Below are 17,665 nucleotides of genomic sequence, written 5' to 3'. Positions count from 1 at the left end.
AGGTGTTCAGGTGGGCTTGTTGTTTTCTCTTTTGCAGTTTAAGAGGGTCCCAATGAGCCAGTACCATGAAGATCATCTGCTGGGCGTCCCATCACAAGAAGCTGACCATCTGCTCCCGCCAAAAGTTATTCTTTCAGCATTCATGCCAAGAATCCGAACAGGAGCTGCTGTTGCCTCACCCGGGGATGCACCGGTGACAGTATTCCTTCTTCACACAAAAGTACTGTCCTGCTCCTAGGTACTAACCTGGGTGCTTGCTGTGTTGAATCTGAATCCTCCTCAGCTTTCTAAGACACAGGTGGACGACCCAACTGTGTTCTCCCAGGCCGAAGGACACTGGTCCTTTGTTCTATAATCCTTCAAGGGGGTCTATCTGACCTCCCTAAACCATTGTTTGACTACATATTTTACTTACTTGCAATGTTGAAGATGCATGCTAATTTAAAGCAAGCTATAAACACACAAGCTCTCAAACAGTGCCTCTCACTGAAAAGAATTCCAAAGTCATGTACTGATTTGTTTAAATATTAGGAAGTGTATTATGAGTTTTCAACCTCATTCAACAATGTAGCAGTTAATCAGTCAAAGATAACAAATAGTCATCCATTAGCAAACTCCTGCTGATTTGACAACTTTGACAGCATCTGCCTTCTTTTGTTCTGCTGCCCACGGCTCTGGTTAGCGAGTGTCCCAGACTCAGACTCTCATCCCCAGATAGGGCTGGACTTTAAAGTACAGGCTGCCTAAAAATTACCAGTATGCTTGTTGCATTACCTGAATGTTAGTTAAAGAATTGATTTGCTACTCTGACTAGTTACCTGTATTCATCTCAAGTTTACTATTGTCATGAGTAATGCTCATATGTCTTACTATATAAATGTGAATATGTTTATTTACCAGTGATTCTAATATTGTGTTAGTTGCCCGAGTATTTAGAATAACCATATTTTAATAGAACTACCGTGTATAGTGTATTCTTGACTATAGGTGTTCTTTGTACTTACCTACAGCCCTTCTCCCTCCTAGACTAATCCTGGCTGCACGTCCACTGATAACAAACCTTTTAGTAAATTCAGGCCAAACTTAAGATTTGGAGCCCTCTACACCTAAGAGCGAGTCTTCTATAGTCCTACCACAGGTGGACTTTAGTAAAACTCCCCAACACCTATGTTTATGTAGAATGCTAATATTGCACCAGTAGATGGTCTTCTTTGACGTTGGGTACATTTAGTCTTTGTTGGTAACAGATTTTGCGTAAAACTGATTCCAGGGTAAACGTATGCGGTACTACCTCTAGCAGTCTTACATATAATAGAAGGGTCTTCTGGCCAACTGTCACAAACTTTGATTTGCCCGTTTCCAGGAAGGCTCCACCCATTACAAAAAACAGCAAAGCTATCCAGTAGCTTCACTAGAGCATTTTCTGTCCATGCGTGAACCCAGCATCATGCTAACAGCAAAAGTGGAGATTTCCAGCACTTGAATTATGGGAGGTGCATAGCCGCGTCACCTACTGGAAACAGATCTATGAAATAAATAGTAGTGTGGGGATACAGACTTTGCAGGCACCTGGGGTCACAGGTAACTATTTAGTACAGTGGCCTTGCTTTCTGAATGAAATGGTCATTCTTTCTGTGTTGGCAATGGTAGAGTTTAGCAAGCACTGGTGAATAACCAGCCCTTAATTTCAGTTGATCAGGTCAAAGGCCATACAGCGATCAATGAATACCAAATATACTTTCTCCATTCTCAGGCATCAGGCATCAAGCACACATAGTATTCATAAACAACTAGGGTTCTCTCCCAGTAATCTTTACATGAAAATCAAATTCTGATACTATCCTACGAATTGCTATCTCTTCTCTCTTCCAAACTGTTCAGGCTGAGACACATTAATTGTATTGCCGAGCCTCCAGAAGATTACAGAAAGAGATGCTGACCAATGGTCCGGTTTCAAGGCACCCACTATGTACTGTGAACTTGGAATGATAATGTGACTTATTTCAGCTTATGCTCACCAAGGGAACTTGTAGGTGTTCTGTATTTAGTGAAGCATATCATTCCAGTCAGTATAATGCATACTTTTTGGATGTTATTGTTAAATAATAATCACACATACTGTAAAGGCAGCTTTGTTTCAAGAAGGGAGTGGCTGCAACTCATCCCTTGAAACCACCATATAACCAAACATATTGAGAACATTTTGCAAACTAAGACAACATAACGCAATTATGACTGTATCTTAGTAAGCAGTGTACACTGTGAGAAGCATGGCACAACACTGCCAGAAGCATGGCACAATGAGAGCGTGCCTGGCCCATAGAAGGTTAGAACCTTACCGAAGCTGGGTTAGAAAAACTTCCATCACTTTAACCATGTCAATATCAACCCGGACAGGGAAATCACGTTCCTGCTTCTCTGTGTAATTCACATTATAGACCTGCAAAAAAGGCAACTATTAAGTAACCGAGCTTGGTCAGGTGGCAACTAAGAGAAAGCATCATCACAAACATTGCAATGCCCCAGCGCAAGCAAGAACACAAACACACGCAAAAATTAATTCACACAGGGATCCACACAATATATTAAAAATATACCACAAACAACCTGGCATCTCTCCAGCACATTACTAATGAATTTCCCGAAATCTTCCAAGCAAGCCATCAAAACACCCAATTTTTCAACTGAAAACACATCATCCACTCACCCTTCAAGTCCTCTTCCCCATCCCTCGTTTACACAGACTGATTGGAATTTGCCTTTGACGGTCATGGATGAGACCCTCACACACTGTAAAAAGAGCTGGAACAATCACATCCCCTGAATGTAGAGCAAGAACCCTGATAGGCCTGTGAACCCCTTTGCAACACAACACTCCTTCAACATCAATGATGGGTCTGCGATTTTCTAGAAAGTGATTGCGTGGATCAAACACTCAATTTCCTACTACTGCTCCCACCAACAGTGAAATTATGTCATGTTTGCATATGTCCCTTGGCTGAAGATGCTTCGTTCACACCAGAATGGAATCAACCATTTCCATCATGTCTGCCCATGTAACATTTAACTGTGCTCGCTGATATGGGTTGAACCTGTGCGGGAGGGCAATTGCATTAACGTGAATAAACATAGGCATGTACATGAGAGGGGTATGCCATGGGGGGAGATCGGATAAGAGAACAGGTCTGTCTGGCAGGTTAGTTATGGTGTGCTAAATGTTCCTGAGGTCACATCGGAGCACACAAGATTTATATGTGTTCCACCCCGATGGCCCCATTGAAGGCAGTGCAGATAAATAGATCCTGCCATACCCACAGTAGTTACAGGCCTGGTTTTGAAGATGCAATGGCTCTTTATTCAGACTGCTCCAGGGGAGACACAAATGATCCATACTTGACAGAAAGCTAGTAGAGATGTTGGGGAGTTAATATGATTCCCCACAGGTAGGCCCCAGAAACATTATAAGACTATCCTCCATCATAGTTTCTGATGTACTCTAGGACATTAATTTAGAGAGGGCCATTTTGGCTGCAACATGCAATTCTTCTGCAACACACTGAAAACAGTGTTGTACCTCCCTGTGACAACAACGGTCATTGGATTCTCTTTGCATTCCACAGAATGACCCACGAAATCCGTATCCCCACCCTCAAGAATTGTCCCTGCCTGCCCAAAACTGTGCATGATTTTACTTGCTCCCTTCAGCCTTACTCTGTAGACCACGCCCCCACCATAAACTTGCCAGCACACAACTCTCTGCCATTGTAGCTTGCTCCAGCATAGAAATGATAATATGGGAGAATTCTGTACCATAATCCCGCCCCAGCGGGGACTGTGGAAGGCGTTGGTGACGACTGGGCTTCCATCATGGTCCTGGATGTAGAGCGGTGAATGGGAATATTCAGGGACGTAAAGCAGGAAGTTCAGTACTGGATAGAGGGAAGCTGCACTGGATCCTGTGGTGAAAAAAAAGAGTTCAGCCCAGAACATTACTCAGACATAAAAACAGAAACCAACCACGCAATCAATGTGTACCTGCATAGGGGTCAGTTCAAAAGTGGACCACAATCGGGAAACAAACCTGGAGTGCTTGCAACTTAATGGTACATCCACCCTGTATATTTCCCAGTCACTGGCATTGCAGAATCTGCTCTACAGTAGTCCAGCTTTTAAATAAAAAACACTGAGACCGCTGTTCCGATCTACATTCCTCCCCATAACCCAATTTTGTGAACTTGGGCAAATCACCGTCTTCCTAGGCCTTATGTTGCCTGATCAGCCAAATCTAGTACCGCTCAGAATCAGACTCAACAAATATTAAACAGCATATAAAAACCTGGACATTAACACTGTTAAACTGGAACCCCCCACTCAAAGCACAGGGTGACAGGGAATGTGTTATGCTGCGAGACTGTGCTGACCTCCGAACATGGAGAGTTTCTTCATAATGAATTAGAAGGCTCTTAGTTTGAGATTAACGTGTAAATTGTTGCTTTGCTAAATATGGCTCATTGGGGAGAGGTGCATGCCTTCCCCATTAAGAACTGGTAGAGTTGAGCTTGATTGGAGGAACATACTACATATGAACGACCATTGGTAGGAAGTGAGAGCACTGGTGGTTACAAGTCTGGAGATTTTAATAAGGGTTTATTTACAAAGTCCTGTCACAAAGAAGGCAGTTACGAACAGTTTATCAGCTGAACGCCCCGGGAAGCAGCTCTGTTGCTATTTATTGAAAAACAGAGCAGCTAGGAGTACTATTGAAGTGCATTTGTATTAAATGGGGGCGTAGACAGTCTAGGTTAGTGATGGGAACTAATCGGGAGCTGGTCGCGAATATAGACCCCACTCTGAATATTGTGCTGTAAATTCATATCCTTGAAGTATGGATCTTTGTAATGTGACTTATTAGTGTTAATAATTCATCCATGCATTGCAGCTGTATTTGTCATGTTATTGTCTGTGTATTCACTTTATACATTTTGCACAAGCACCTCTGCACTTTAATCACTAGCACTTTCTGCGACTTAGTCGGTTATGTATTAGTGGTCAATGAAGGAATGTTGTCAATCTGAATTTGAAAGATCATAGGTTATGGATAGATGCATGTATTGTGAAAATGCGTGACCACATTCATCGGCCAGTGTAAATGTAATTTGAATAAAGTTTAATGGTAGACAGGTTGTTGCAACTTTGGTCAACTTTAGATTAACATATTAAAAGTACTATTTGAGGTGTTTTACTGCTGCATTGAATAGGCTTAGAGTTGAACTGCATTTTATTCATTATGTATGAGTATGTCATGTCAGGAGCATCTTTTGTATTATATAGTCCTGTTCAGTCCACATCACCTGACCGCTACAGGGCTTTGCTTTAGTTATATAATGTCTATAAGTGATTGTATGGTATTGTATTTTACTTGCCATTTATTTAGCGCCATTTTACCATTATTATAGTTTCCATGCGCTGTTAGGGGGAACACCCTCGGAGGAACGAAGTCCAGCGTGTTGGAGGTCATGGGTATGATTAGGATGCGTGTGTGCATTTGGCCAAGAAAAGCTTAGCAGGGCTGGCCATGCCCTGGTAGGGAAGCAACCCATGCGGTCAGGCATGTGGATGGGTGCTTGGAGGAGTCGGGATGGTGTAATTGCTAGGGACTCGATAGGTATTCAGTGTGCCTGAATTTGCTATAGGTCTGCGCTGCTCAGAGATTCATGAAGAAAGCAGGGTGGCCGTTGGGCAATAAAATCTCTCAAACAATCATATATAACATATGGGCATACCTCAAGGTCTTTAGCAAGAAGCTTCTGGAACAACAAGATGCATACAGATGTTAAAAAAAATGGCAGGCGAGGCAGTGAGAAAATAAAGCAAAAGCAGGTCTGATGTCAAGGGGAACGCTAGGCACCGCCTGCATTTCCAAGCAGCCTGGAATTCCATAAGTAATGATAATGTAGGACACCTGACCTTAGTAGATGTGCAAAGAGTAAAATGTGCAGTCTGGAGGTGGAAGATTTGCACAGGGGTCTCATCAACGACTAGAGCAGGACCCTTATTGCTTTTGTGACACCTATTACTCTAAGCAGAATGCCCTGAAGCGTCCATATGGAAGGAGATCCTACAGCAAGCTGACTGGTTCACAGTAGACCAATGGACCATGTGTAAAACCACACACTTGTTTCTACAACAGTACATGGCCTTGCACTGCCTTAAGTTGCATGTCTGCCTGTTTTTACACCAATCTATGTCCCCTCCAATCACAAAACCAACTTCACCTCATCACCACTTACGCACTTCAAGTAATTTTCTTCAATGCACTAGATCACTGGGATATCAAAAAACATCATCCAAGGACCCGGAGACTTCATATCCACTTGACCTTCACCCCATTAAGTCAACTTATCTTCTGGTAGACAAATATAATGAACAGTATGTGTTTTGTTAACATCCAAAACTATGTTCCTTTGCACAGTTTGAGGTAAGCTATTTAGAGCATTTTGGTTTGTGATGCTTCAATGACTGAGCAGGGGTGGCTTGAGCATAATATATATATATATATATATATATATATATATATATATATATATATATATATATATATTTTTTTTTTTTTTTTTTTTAAATGGCCTGCGGTAGCGGCCATGTAGTTATGGTTAAGTTGCTAAACCCATAGGAAGAGCACTTTTTGAGCGGCTTATACCTTCGCTCTCCCTGGATGAATCCTCACCAAACTTTGCAAAAAAAAGTATATGGCCAACTCTGAAAAGTTTGGTGAGGTTTGGTTCAGGGGGGGCAAAGTTATAGGGGAGGGTCCCAAAATGTATTTTTTCCCATAGACTGAATGGAGAAAAGAATTCTGTCGCGCCTACAGCCCAAACCGCTGAACGGATTTTCACAAAATTTGCGGTAGGAGCAGCGGCTTGGTCCCGAAAGAGTGCTTTTGTAAATTTGGTGAAAATCCATCCAGTAGTTTTTTTTTAAACGACCAAAAAGTAGGTCCAAAAAAAATGTGTGATATCTATGTCCGCTCCGCGGATACACTTCCCTGTTCGCTCTGCGGACAGGACACCGATTGGCTAATCGGCTTGCGTCATGTCCGCGGACATGCGGCGTGCTCGCTGATTGGTTGGAGTGAAGCATGAGGTGCGTCACATTTTCTCGATGCGCCCGCCATCATGGATTCGCAGACTGCGGCCGCTGTCCGTGGACACCGCGGTAAAATATATAAAAAAACACAACATTGCACTTGTCAAACTTATCAAATAATCTCTAGGGACGTGAGAGGTGATGAAGATGGAATGGGATATGGCTGCAAGAGGCAAAAAACCGGGCGGGTTTTGCCGCGTAAGTCCACGAACAGTTTCAATGTCCGCGAACAGTCCTGTGAGGTTCGCGGACACCTCTGCATTACAGGGTTGGTGAAAATCAGTTCTTGGATGGCTTATAACTTTGGCACGACTTAATTAAACTGCATGCACTTATATTCTTGACCTGATACCGAATGAGTCTGCAAAGTTTGGTGGGATTCTGTCAAGAGGGGCAAAAATCAGAGGGGGTCCCAAATTATTCTAAAGGCTTATAAATGGGGTGCCATTTAACAAATCTACACAAAGGTGTGCAAAAACATTATAGATCTAGATATACATTTTTTGCAATGTTTGGTGGGATTTTATGAGGAGGGGACAAAATTAGAGGGGGGGGGGGGGTCCCAAAATATTGTAAAGTCTTATAAATGTGGTACAATTTGACAAATCTACAAAAAAGTTTGCAAAAAGATTTTAGATCTAGATATAAATGTTTTCATAAAGTTTATATGGATTTTGTCAAGTGTGGTCTAGGTTATATGACTATTGTATGTGCATACATTTGACACTTGAAAAAATAAAATGTGTGGATTTCCAGCAAACTTGTGGAAGGAGCATTGGCAAGGATCTGAAAGCATGGTTTTGCAAATGTGCCTGTGTTTTATTGTTGATCAAGTGTCATAATGTAGGTGCAATAAATAGTGATATACCTTTTTGGTGACTGAGGTATAGCCTGTAGCCATGGGCAGTGGTCAAATTGTCTGGCTCATGGAATAAGGTCATGATCTGGACAATCTGGCTACTGGCCATGACCACCAGGGACAACACATGGGGTTAAAGTGGCCATGTCCACCTGGGACCGGCTTTGTGGTAAAGTTGTTCGAAATTGGGATAGGTTTGAAAGGGAAGAAAAATGTGATCGTAGTAATATGGTTATAGGGTTTTCTCTTTGCCTTCTGCAGGCTGCCATAGAAAGCGAAAAGGGGCCCTGTATGGAACCCTACCTTCCCTTACCATGGTGGCCATCCCGGAAAAGCATGAGGCCCCGGTGTAGGAAGGAAATTCCTTTTTTGGCACCCCGGGTTCCCGCTTTGGGAACCTAGGGTGCTAATGGCCTTCATCCCTCATTACAGGGGCTGGAATGGGGGGATAATAGTCCGGAGACCTGGTTAGCCACTCTTGCTTTGCTTGGGCTGATAACTTGGGCTGCTGGGCCGGTATCCACCGTTCCAGTCCCTGGAACGGGGGATGAATGCCACAATATTCCCATTAGCATAACACAAAATGCAAATGGAAATGTTGGAAATTCTTATTGAGTCTATGTACTTTACTGAGAAATGTAAAGTAGATGGAGTCTAAGTTTTTTTTAACAGTGAACTGTGGTTCCTAAAGGAACATTTATTTTGTTGTTTTTGGATGTATTTTTTTTTTGGCAGTAGAGCTAGGAACAAAAAGGTGGAGAGGGAAATGAGGGAAGAGGCACCAAACACTAATATGGCGGGGCAGGTGGACAGGGGAAAACGTTGCGGGTGTGTTATTTCTAAGGTAGGGCGCAGTGTTTCTTATGCTCCCTGATTACAGCAGTGGTGGTGACTCTTGGGGAGGAGGGATGCCAATAGCTGATGCCATTTTAAGATAAATAGCAGTTTTGCTAAAAGTATGTACTGTGTACTAGATTGTTCATGGATAATGAGTAGGAATAGATGTTTGAGCTGTGCAAGGGAAGTTCCTAGATCAGTAGAAAATGCAGTCCGCAAAGCACGGATCTTATCGTGAAGTGCGGACAGGCTCTCGGACAAGACATTATGCCGCGTGCCAGCGCATGGTCATGTGGCACTGTCCGGAAGGTCCGCAATGAAGTCAGATGTTCGTAGACATCTACGGATGCAAAACTAGTTGAAATAGTTGCAAAAAGTGTATAGAAGTGTCAAAATGATTCTAGAAGTTGGGAAATGGCAGAGGGAACCTTTGTAAATTGGTCACAAATATTGTTATATTTGGTAAATTGTAGGAAAATAGCATGCACTGGTAAAAACGCTGTTAAAGGGACGTTATGGTTAAGTTGCACTAATAAAAACCTATGAAATTCAGAAAAGAAAACGTTAAAAGGACGTTATGCTTACAAGTAAAATCAAAAACCCCTGAAATTCGCCAGTTATGGTAAGCTAAGCAACCATATCTCACGCCACCACTGTGCACTGCTAAGACTAACACCCAGGACATCGAAGATGACATCACAAATGTCATTGATGACATCACTGATATCACATGTGCATTTACTTTTCATACAAGGGGTTGTGAATGTAATGTTGGCAAAAAAGTATCAGGAATTATCAGGCGATGTGTAATAAACTACATACTTCATTAGGCAACGCAGTGTTCTAAAGAACATTCCATTGAAGTGTTCTTTCTAGTACAGGACCCTACTCATACAGAAATGTAGGTATTGCTGCAGCATACACCAAAGAGGTGCAATATTTGTAATTTTCCAAAGGTATATAATAAAACGGTGAATGCTTCTGTATCAGACTTTTCCGTACTGTGAAAGTAGCTAATAATGCATCACTTACTTCTACTAATACACACAATACATAAATAGACTATAATGCATACAAATATGGGTCTTATATATGGAGAGTAAAGTAAGCAAACAAGAGGCAGTATCATTAGCAACTGTGTATAATCTACATGATTGTATTCACACACAAAAATGATTGCTGTGTTTCAGGCCTGCTTCTTCCCATATATATGTACATCATAAAATGCGATTAAATTCTAAGGAAAGTAGTGTAAGAACATGTGAGAATAGCAATATCTATAAATAATACCTTTTGAAAGTTAAGTTTCTGACTGTCAGTAAATAAAACCACCTGGCCTAGTTGCCTAGATATGGCAGTGAACAAAAAAGAACGGGCTAGACATGTGATGTCATCAATGATATTTGTGATGTCATCTTTGATGTCCTGGGTGTTAGTCTTAGCAGTGCACAGTGGTGGCACGAGTTATGGTTGCTTAGCTTACCATAACTGGCGAATTTCAGGAGTTTTTCGATTTTACTTGTAACCATAAGGTCCTTTTAACAAAGCTTTTTCATTGAATATATATGGGATACATTACTCACTGTAATCGTATTTCTGATGCTTGTATCTGCTTAGATTCACATGCTGTGCATAGGCCGTCATCTAGTGGAAGCTGCAGAGTATTACAGTTTGTTTTTCGAAACTCAAAAAGGGGCGTCGAACTACGGCGTGCCAGTAATACTATCCCTAGTCCCTAGTTTGACGTCCACTGTACCCATGATCCCTCACGCGTGTAGGACCCTCAGATTGTATTTTTTCTGACATGAGGTAGCATGAGGAGTAGCGCGAGTACAGAGTATCCAAGCAGATAAGATAGATAAGACTACAAGCATCCATGCGCCTTCTCTCAGAGGGGAGGAAGGGCGGTCGCATGTGAATCTAAGCAGATACAAGCATCAGAAATACGATTACGGTGAGTAATTTATCCCTTCTGAGGCTTGTGGAATCTGCTTAGATCACATGCTGTGCATAGATTAGCGAGCAGTGTTAGAAGAAGGAGGTGGGATGTGAGAAGGGTCATGAGCGAACAAATGTCTTAGAACCGCTTGTCCCACTTGAGTATCTGTCTTGGAATGAGTGTCAAGGCAGTAGTGCTGAGTAAAAGTGTGAATGGAGCTCCATGTAGCTGCTTTGCAAATGATATTAAGGGCTACATTTGTAATGAAAGCCAGAGTGGCCCCAGTACCTCTTGTAGAGTGGGCTATTGAAGTAAAAGGCAGTGTCTTTTCTGAAAGGGAGTAACATAGCTGGATACATTTGACTATCCATTTAGAGATTGCACCTTAAGAGACGCAATCTCTTTCTCTGCCTTTAGCTACGGAGACGAACAGTTGATCTGTCTTTCTTAGCGGTCTGGTCTCGTCGACGTAGTAGAGGACCGCTCTTCTCACATCTAGTGTGTGGAGTTTCCCCTCAGCAGAGCTCTTAGGTTCTTGGAAAAAAGCCGGTAGCTCAATGGACTGGTTAACATGGAATTTAGAAATAAACTTAGGCGAGAACCTAGGGTGAGTTTGTAGAACCAGTTTATCCTTATGGACAGTAAAGAAAGGATCCTGCACTGATGGAGCTTGAATTTCACTGACCCTTCTTATGGATGTAATGGCTACTAAGAAGGCAGTTTTATAAGTTAGGTGTTTGAGACTAGCTTTATGCATGGGTTCAAATGAGGGGCCTATGTGTTTAGCAAGCACCACATTAAGGTCCCACCCTGGTGGTGGGTTCGAAATTGGAGGGTGGAGTCTCTTCACCCCTTCCATAAAGGCTTTAACAACTGGCACTTTTCACCATGATACCTTGTTATGGGAGGTGGTGTAGGCTGACAGCTCCGCCAGGTGTATCTTGAATGAATTAAATACCAACCCTGCGTCCAGAAGGTGGAGCATTTAGGTGACAATATTAGAAGGAGTGCAATCAATTGGGTTGATTTGTTTATTCTGGCACCAAATAACGAATGTTTTCCATTTATCAAAATAACAGTGCCTAGTGTTAGGTTTTCTTGATTCTTTTAAGATCTCCATACATCTCTGGGGTAAATTGAGATGGCCGAACTCTATGACTTCAGGAGCCATGCTGCCAAGTTCAACAAGTTCGGTTGAGGATGCATTGTTTGTCCTTCGTGCTGGGAGAGTAGGTTGTACCAGCACGGGAGTCTGATGGGGTCGCACACCACCAGTCTGCGTCGGTGTGGGAACCATGGTTGTCTCGCCCATATAGGAGCAACTAGGATGAGCGTCATCGATTCCCTGTGTATCTGCTGATCACCTTCCTCATTAGAGGGGTTGGTGGAAAAGCGTAGGCAAACATCCCTGAAAAATTCATCCATAGAGCGTTCCCCTTGGAGCCTGGCTTGGGGAACCTGGATGCGAATTGAGGGCATTGTCTGTTTTTGCTTGTGGCGAATAGGTCTATAGTGGGGAAACCCCACTGAGAGAAGAGATCTTCACGAAGAAGTCATAGAAGATGCCGTTAGACGCCATTTGTGTTCTTCTGGGAAGGCATCTCTGCTCAAAGCGTCCACTAGTGAATTGAGATTCCCTGGAACATGTTGAGACGACAGGTAAATATTCCGTCTGAGTGCCCATATCCAAATTCTCTGGGCAAGCCTGGACAGATTTGGCGAATGAGAGCCCCCTTGTTTGCTTATGTAAAACACAGCCGTCGTGCTGTCTGTTAGGATCTGTACTGACAGGTTGGATAGGTGGGGTTTGAACGCCCGAAGCGCTCTGAAGACTGCCAGTAGTTCTAGCAGGTTGATGCGATTCTGAGCCACTGTCTGAGATCAGAGACCCTGAGCTGTGTGGTGGAGGAGGTGTGCTCCCCACCCTGACAGGGACGCGTCTGGGGTCGTAAAAGGGTTGCCCCTTTGAAAGATTCTCTCTTGTCCACCAGCAAAGACTCTGTACTGTACTAGTGTTGGTGAAACGACCACTAGATCGTCCCACTGACCACTTGCCTGAGACCACTGTTTCGCCAACCATTCCTGCATGGGTCGAATGCGCAGGCATGCGTGGGGAACCAGGTAAATGCATGATGCCATCATGCTTAGCAAACACATCGCTTTGCGCACCCTTATCTGGCGACCAGATTGATACTGAGGAATTTGCAGTAACAGATTCGAAATTCTTTCCTCTGATGGAAAGGCTAACCCCTCTTTTGTGTCTAGGACAGCTCCTAGGAACTGTTTGGAGGTGTTTGGCACCAGGCTTGATTTTTTCTCATTGATTGAGAAGCCCAATTGGAAGAGGTCGATAGTTCTTTGAATGATGGATCTGCAAATTAAGGGGGTTTCCCCCGCGATGTGCCAGTCGTCCAGGTAAAGGTACAATGGGATTGCCTCCCTGCATAGGTGCGCCGCCACCACCGCCAGTATCTTGGTGAATACCCTTGGAGCCGAGGCTATACCAAAGGGCAGCACCTTGAACTGGTAGTGCTGGCTGTCTACCTTGAAACGCAAGAATCTTCTGTGCGTTGGGAACATGGAAATATGAAAATAAGCATCTTTCATATCCAATGTTGCTATGTAATCTCCTCTTTTTAGTAGGGGGATTACTTTCTGGAGTCTAGTCATGTGGAATCTTTGTGGCTCGACATATTTGTTTGCAGGGCGCAAGTGTCACGATGCCTGCCCCCGGAAAGCCAGACCAGGCCCAGCAACCCCGGAAGCAGGCATCATGCCACTTGAAGCATGCCCCAAAAACCCCAGTTAGGGGCTCTTTGGCTACAGTCCTGGCGCCTATGACGCCAGGCTCATAAGAATAAAGTCAGTCCTGGCGCCATGGGCGCCAGGCTCATTACAGAAATCTTACCTGTTGCAGACCATGCTGCATACCTACCTGATGCAGAACATGCTGCACGAAGCCACAAGCCAAATGAGGCTTAAAGGGACTACTTTACCTCAGGGACTCCTTTCCTCTCGGGTGGGGCTGTGGAAGAATACTTACCTGGGACTTCTTCCAAGGCTATTTAAGCCATACCCGGACAGCCACACGTGCTTCGTGTTATTCTGCTTGCTGCAGCGTTAACACTCACTGTGTCTTCAGCAGCTCCAGTCTTCAGCCACACCCGCTTCAGCCCTGGAACACCTGGAACAAGAAAAGGAGAAGGAGAAGAGGTCAGAACAAAACCCTTACCTGAATCCTTGATCCAGCACATCGTCGATCTGGAAGAGAGAAGCCTTCTCAGGTGTATTGCCACGCACCTCGCAGAGCCGCGCTGAACTCACCAACCGGGGCTGCATTCCTTTACTCCATCGCGAATCCAGCATCTCCAGGCCATTCTTCAACACCTGGGGGAGACGAGAACAGATAGGTGAGCAAGGGCAATACAAACCACCCCCAAAGACTTACCTGATTTACCACAGGGGGGTACTCACCTCATCTCGGGTCGGCGTAGTCAATTCCGCATCACTGCTGCACCCCGGCCCCCAAGGGGAAAACAAGGACAATACAAATCACCCCCAAAGACTTACCCGATTACCATAGGGGGGTACTCACCTCATCTCGGGTCGGCGCAGTCAATTCCGCATCACCGCCACACCCCGGCCCCTAAGGGGAAAAAACAAGGACAATACAGCCTACCCCCAAAAACTTACCTGATTTACCACAGGGGGGTACTTGCCTCATTTCGGGTCGGCGCAGTTAATTCTGCATCATCGCTGTACCCTGGCCCCAAAGGGGAGAACCACAATAGACTTACCAGGATCTTACCAATTGCCACTTGGAACTCTTCTGGTGGTTTAAATCCACAACCTGCAAGGAATCTGGCAGAGTGAAGATCAGACTTTTGAACTCTTACGAACAATTGGACTTAATACTGGAACTCACCAATTCCTCCACGCCAGTGAAGTAACTGGTCGTCTACGCGCCCCTGCGTCTCGACGCAGGATGGAGAGCACATTTTTCCAAATCTTCAGGTGAGATTTAGAGGGAACTTCAGGAGTGTTCTGTGGGCAGACAAGGGGAGTGGGAAGGCGGGTTAACGCTCAGATTACGGGAGGTTAATTCCCTTTCTCCATTGCAGAAAGATATTCGTACGAATCCAACAAACGAAGCTAAGTGGGTCTGTCCAGTCTGTCATCTCGGCTCTACGTATTACTCTGGTGGAAGCAACAGCTGGCCAGTCCAGATCGACGCCCCCGTGGGAATCAGGTGAGCGTAACAGCAAGTCTAATACTGGCCGCATCGTTAGATCTTTTTTGGCACAGGGAAGTAGGTTGAATAAATACCCTTGTTTACCTGGTTGCCCGGGACGAGTTTTATTGCGTCCTTTGCAAGAAGAATGACAATCTCCTCGAGGAGGATTCTTTGGTGCTCCAGGGAGTGGATCTTCGGTCTTGGAGGCCGGTTTCGTAGGGTGTTCCAGTAGCTCTAAACAGTATCCCGCGGACACTGTGGAACACAACCATCTGTCCGAGGTGATCCCTTCCCATGCGTAGGTGAAGATGGAAATGCGCCCCCCTACTGGGGATGCATGGGAAGGGACCCGGAGCGGAACGTCACTGCCGTTTATTGAGAGGCGTAGCGCCTCTACCTGGACTGCCCCCCCCCTACCGCGGCCCCTCTTTTGACCTCTGGAGAAACCTTGTGTAGTCTGTTGGTTGCCGCCCCACGAGGTTCCTTGGTTCTGATGGTAATTAGAGCCTCTCTGGGAGTTTTGGCTGCGAAAGCAGCGAAAATTATTATTTCCCCGCTGGTTTGGGGGTTTATTTGTTAGTTGGCCAAGGGACTTCAAGGTGTCATATTCGTCCTTAGCCGTTTTTAGCGCTTCCTCCACTGCTTTTCCAAACAGGACGTTTGGTTCTACCGGCATGTCAATGAGGGTGTCTTGGGTCTCGGGTTTAAACCCTGAATGCCTTAGCCAAGCAAGTGATTACTGTGCTTTCTGCTATCAGCCTCCCTGCATTGTCTGCTGCATCGAAGTTAGCCTTGAGAATGCATCCGGACACTGATCTTCCTTCCGACGCAATGTGGGCCAACTGTCTCTTTAGAGGTTCTGGTGCGGAGGCAATGAAGGCAGCTACCTGTTGCCATTAGTGGCAGTTGTAGCTCGCCAGGAGAGTGGTGGTATTGGCAATACGTGCTTGGTATGGTGATGTGGATGCCACCTTCCTACCTAGAGCATATATTCTCTTGCTCTCCTTGTCCGGGGGAGCTTCCAAAGATGCTAGTGGTGTTCCCGCTCTCTTTCTGGTGGTAGTAACTACTAATGAGTCGGGTTTTAGCTGACCCCTTTTGTAAACTGGGTCGGAGGGAGCGGCTCTGAATAACTTTTCTACTCGTGGGTTAACTGCCCGAGTCAGATTAGGGGTGACCAGAGAAGGATAGATTCTGCGTTGAATAGATTTTAGAATGGGGATTGCCTGGGCAATGGATCTTTTATCCCCTAGAATTTGCTCTCCAAAATCTCTCTCTTCTTGGTCCCCCTGAGTGTCAATTTGGAAATTGGCTGCTGCCTTGGCTAAAAAATCGTTAAGCAAAGGCTGATTGTCAACAGGTGAGTCATTCACCAGGGGGTCCTTGGAAATAGGGGAGTCTAGACTATAGGCCTCCGCCTCGTCTTCCTCCTCCTGGTCCTCATCATCTCCATAGTAATCGACCACCGTCTGGTCGTCTAGTATTTGTACTTCCGAATCCTCACCATACTGCTGGTAAGGTTCAATACTGAAAGGGTCTGAAATCAGCCCCTGAACTGGAGTCTCAGTACGGAGTCTCTTAGTAGGAGGTTGAGGGTCTTTGGATCCCGAAGGGGCAGAGGTAGCAGGGGTACTGTGATAGCTCTGGAAGTAATAAGGGTCTTTTTCATAGAAATCTATTAAAAAGGAAATTCTCCACATTACTCTGTCAATGTCTTCCGAGTTCCAGTCCTTGGAACTGGGAATAACCCTTTCCTGCGGAGGTTCCTCATCTATTCCCATATCCTGGGGAGTGGGGGGGGACAATTTTTGGCCTAGTGACAGGGTCAGGGGCCTTGGACTTTCCTAAAGATTTGGAGTGTTTCTCCTTCTGAACCTGGTGTTCAGAGTCTTTCTTATGTTGTTTTTTTCCCCCTTTCCCGTGTGTAGAGGAATGTTTTTCTGCCCCCTTGGACTTTCCTGAATCTTTCCACACCTGGCGTCGAGAAGCTGAGGAGGGATCACGAGATTCGGGAGTCTTGGAAGTGGGGCGTGGAATCTCGGGAGCAGACGTCTAACGAACTACGGGAGTAGTCGAACGTGCTGTCTGGGGGTAGAGGTCGGATTCGTCTTCTGACGACCATACCTCCGTGACTTTAGGAAGTGTGGAACTCTTAGCAATCGTGGACGGTTGCTGTGTGTCATGGGGTGACCGTAACCTGGAGCGCCCAGAAGACACTGATTCAGCCGACCGCTCTCTCTTTGCCTTCTTATTCCGATCACTCGGTCCTTAAAGGGGTAGTCCTCGGGGAGCACCGGAGACCCAAAGTGATAGCCACAGCAGGCAGAAACACAACGCGGTTGTGTTTGAAAACGCTGCGGTTTTTCTTTCCAAGTTTCTCAGGCTCTTCCAAGCCAGAGGAGCCTGAGAAACTTGGAAAGAAAAACCGCAGCGTTTTCAAACACAATAACGTTGTATTTATGTTTGCGGTCGCTTCAAAAGCGACCACAAACATAAATACAACGTTTTTAAAGCTACGGCTTTATTTCTAAGTTTTCCGGGCTCCTCCAGCCCGGAAAACGTAGAAAAAAACTGCAGCTAGTGCTTATTTTTTAAAAAAAATAAATAGCACTTACCGAGATTCAGCTGCAGCTTTCCTGCTCTGGTCTCC

The 17,665-nt window shown here is 44.9% G+C and overlaps 1 protein-coding gene across 1 annotated transcript in view; it reads right to left on the bottom strand.

The window, feature by feature from the left end:
* The window catches only part of PIGS (phosphatidylinositol glycan anchor biosynthesis class S), a 282,891-nt gene that overhangs the window by 111,249 nt on the left and 153,977 nt on the right, over window positions 1–17,665 (bottom strand). Inside the window, exons 9-10 of the mRNA XM_069615337.1 lie at window positions 3,811–3,956; window positions 2,340–2,440 (exon numbers count right to left, since the gene is read on the bottom strand). Coding sequence (XP_069471438.1) covers window positions 2,340–2,440; window positions 3,811–3,956 — 247 coding nt within the window. The remainder of the gene's footprint in view (window positions 1–2,339; window positions 2,441–3,810; window positions 3,957–17,665) is intronic.

Source organism: Ambystoma mexicanum, chromosome 9, assembly GCF_040938575.1.
Source record: "Ambystoma mexicanum isolate Mex_15411 chromosome 9, UKY_AmexF1_1, whole genome shotgun sequence".
NCBI classification, from domain to species: domain Eukaryota; kingdom Metazoa; phylum Chordata; class Amphibia; order Caudata; family Ambystomatidae; genus Ambystoma; species Ambystoma mexicanum.
Note: the sequence above shows the minus strand (reverse complement) of the source record. Positions and strands in the feature narration are given on the sequence as shown.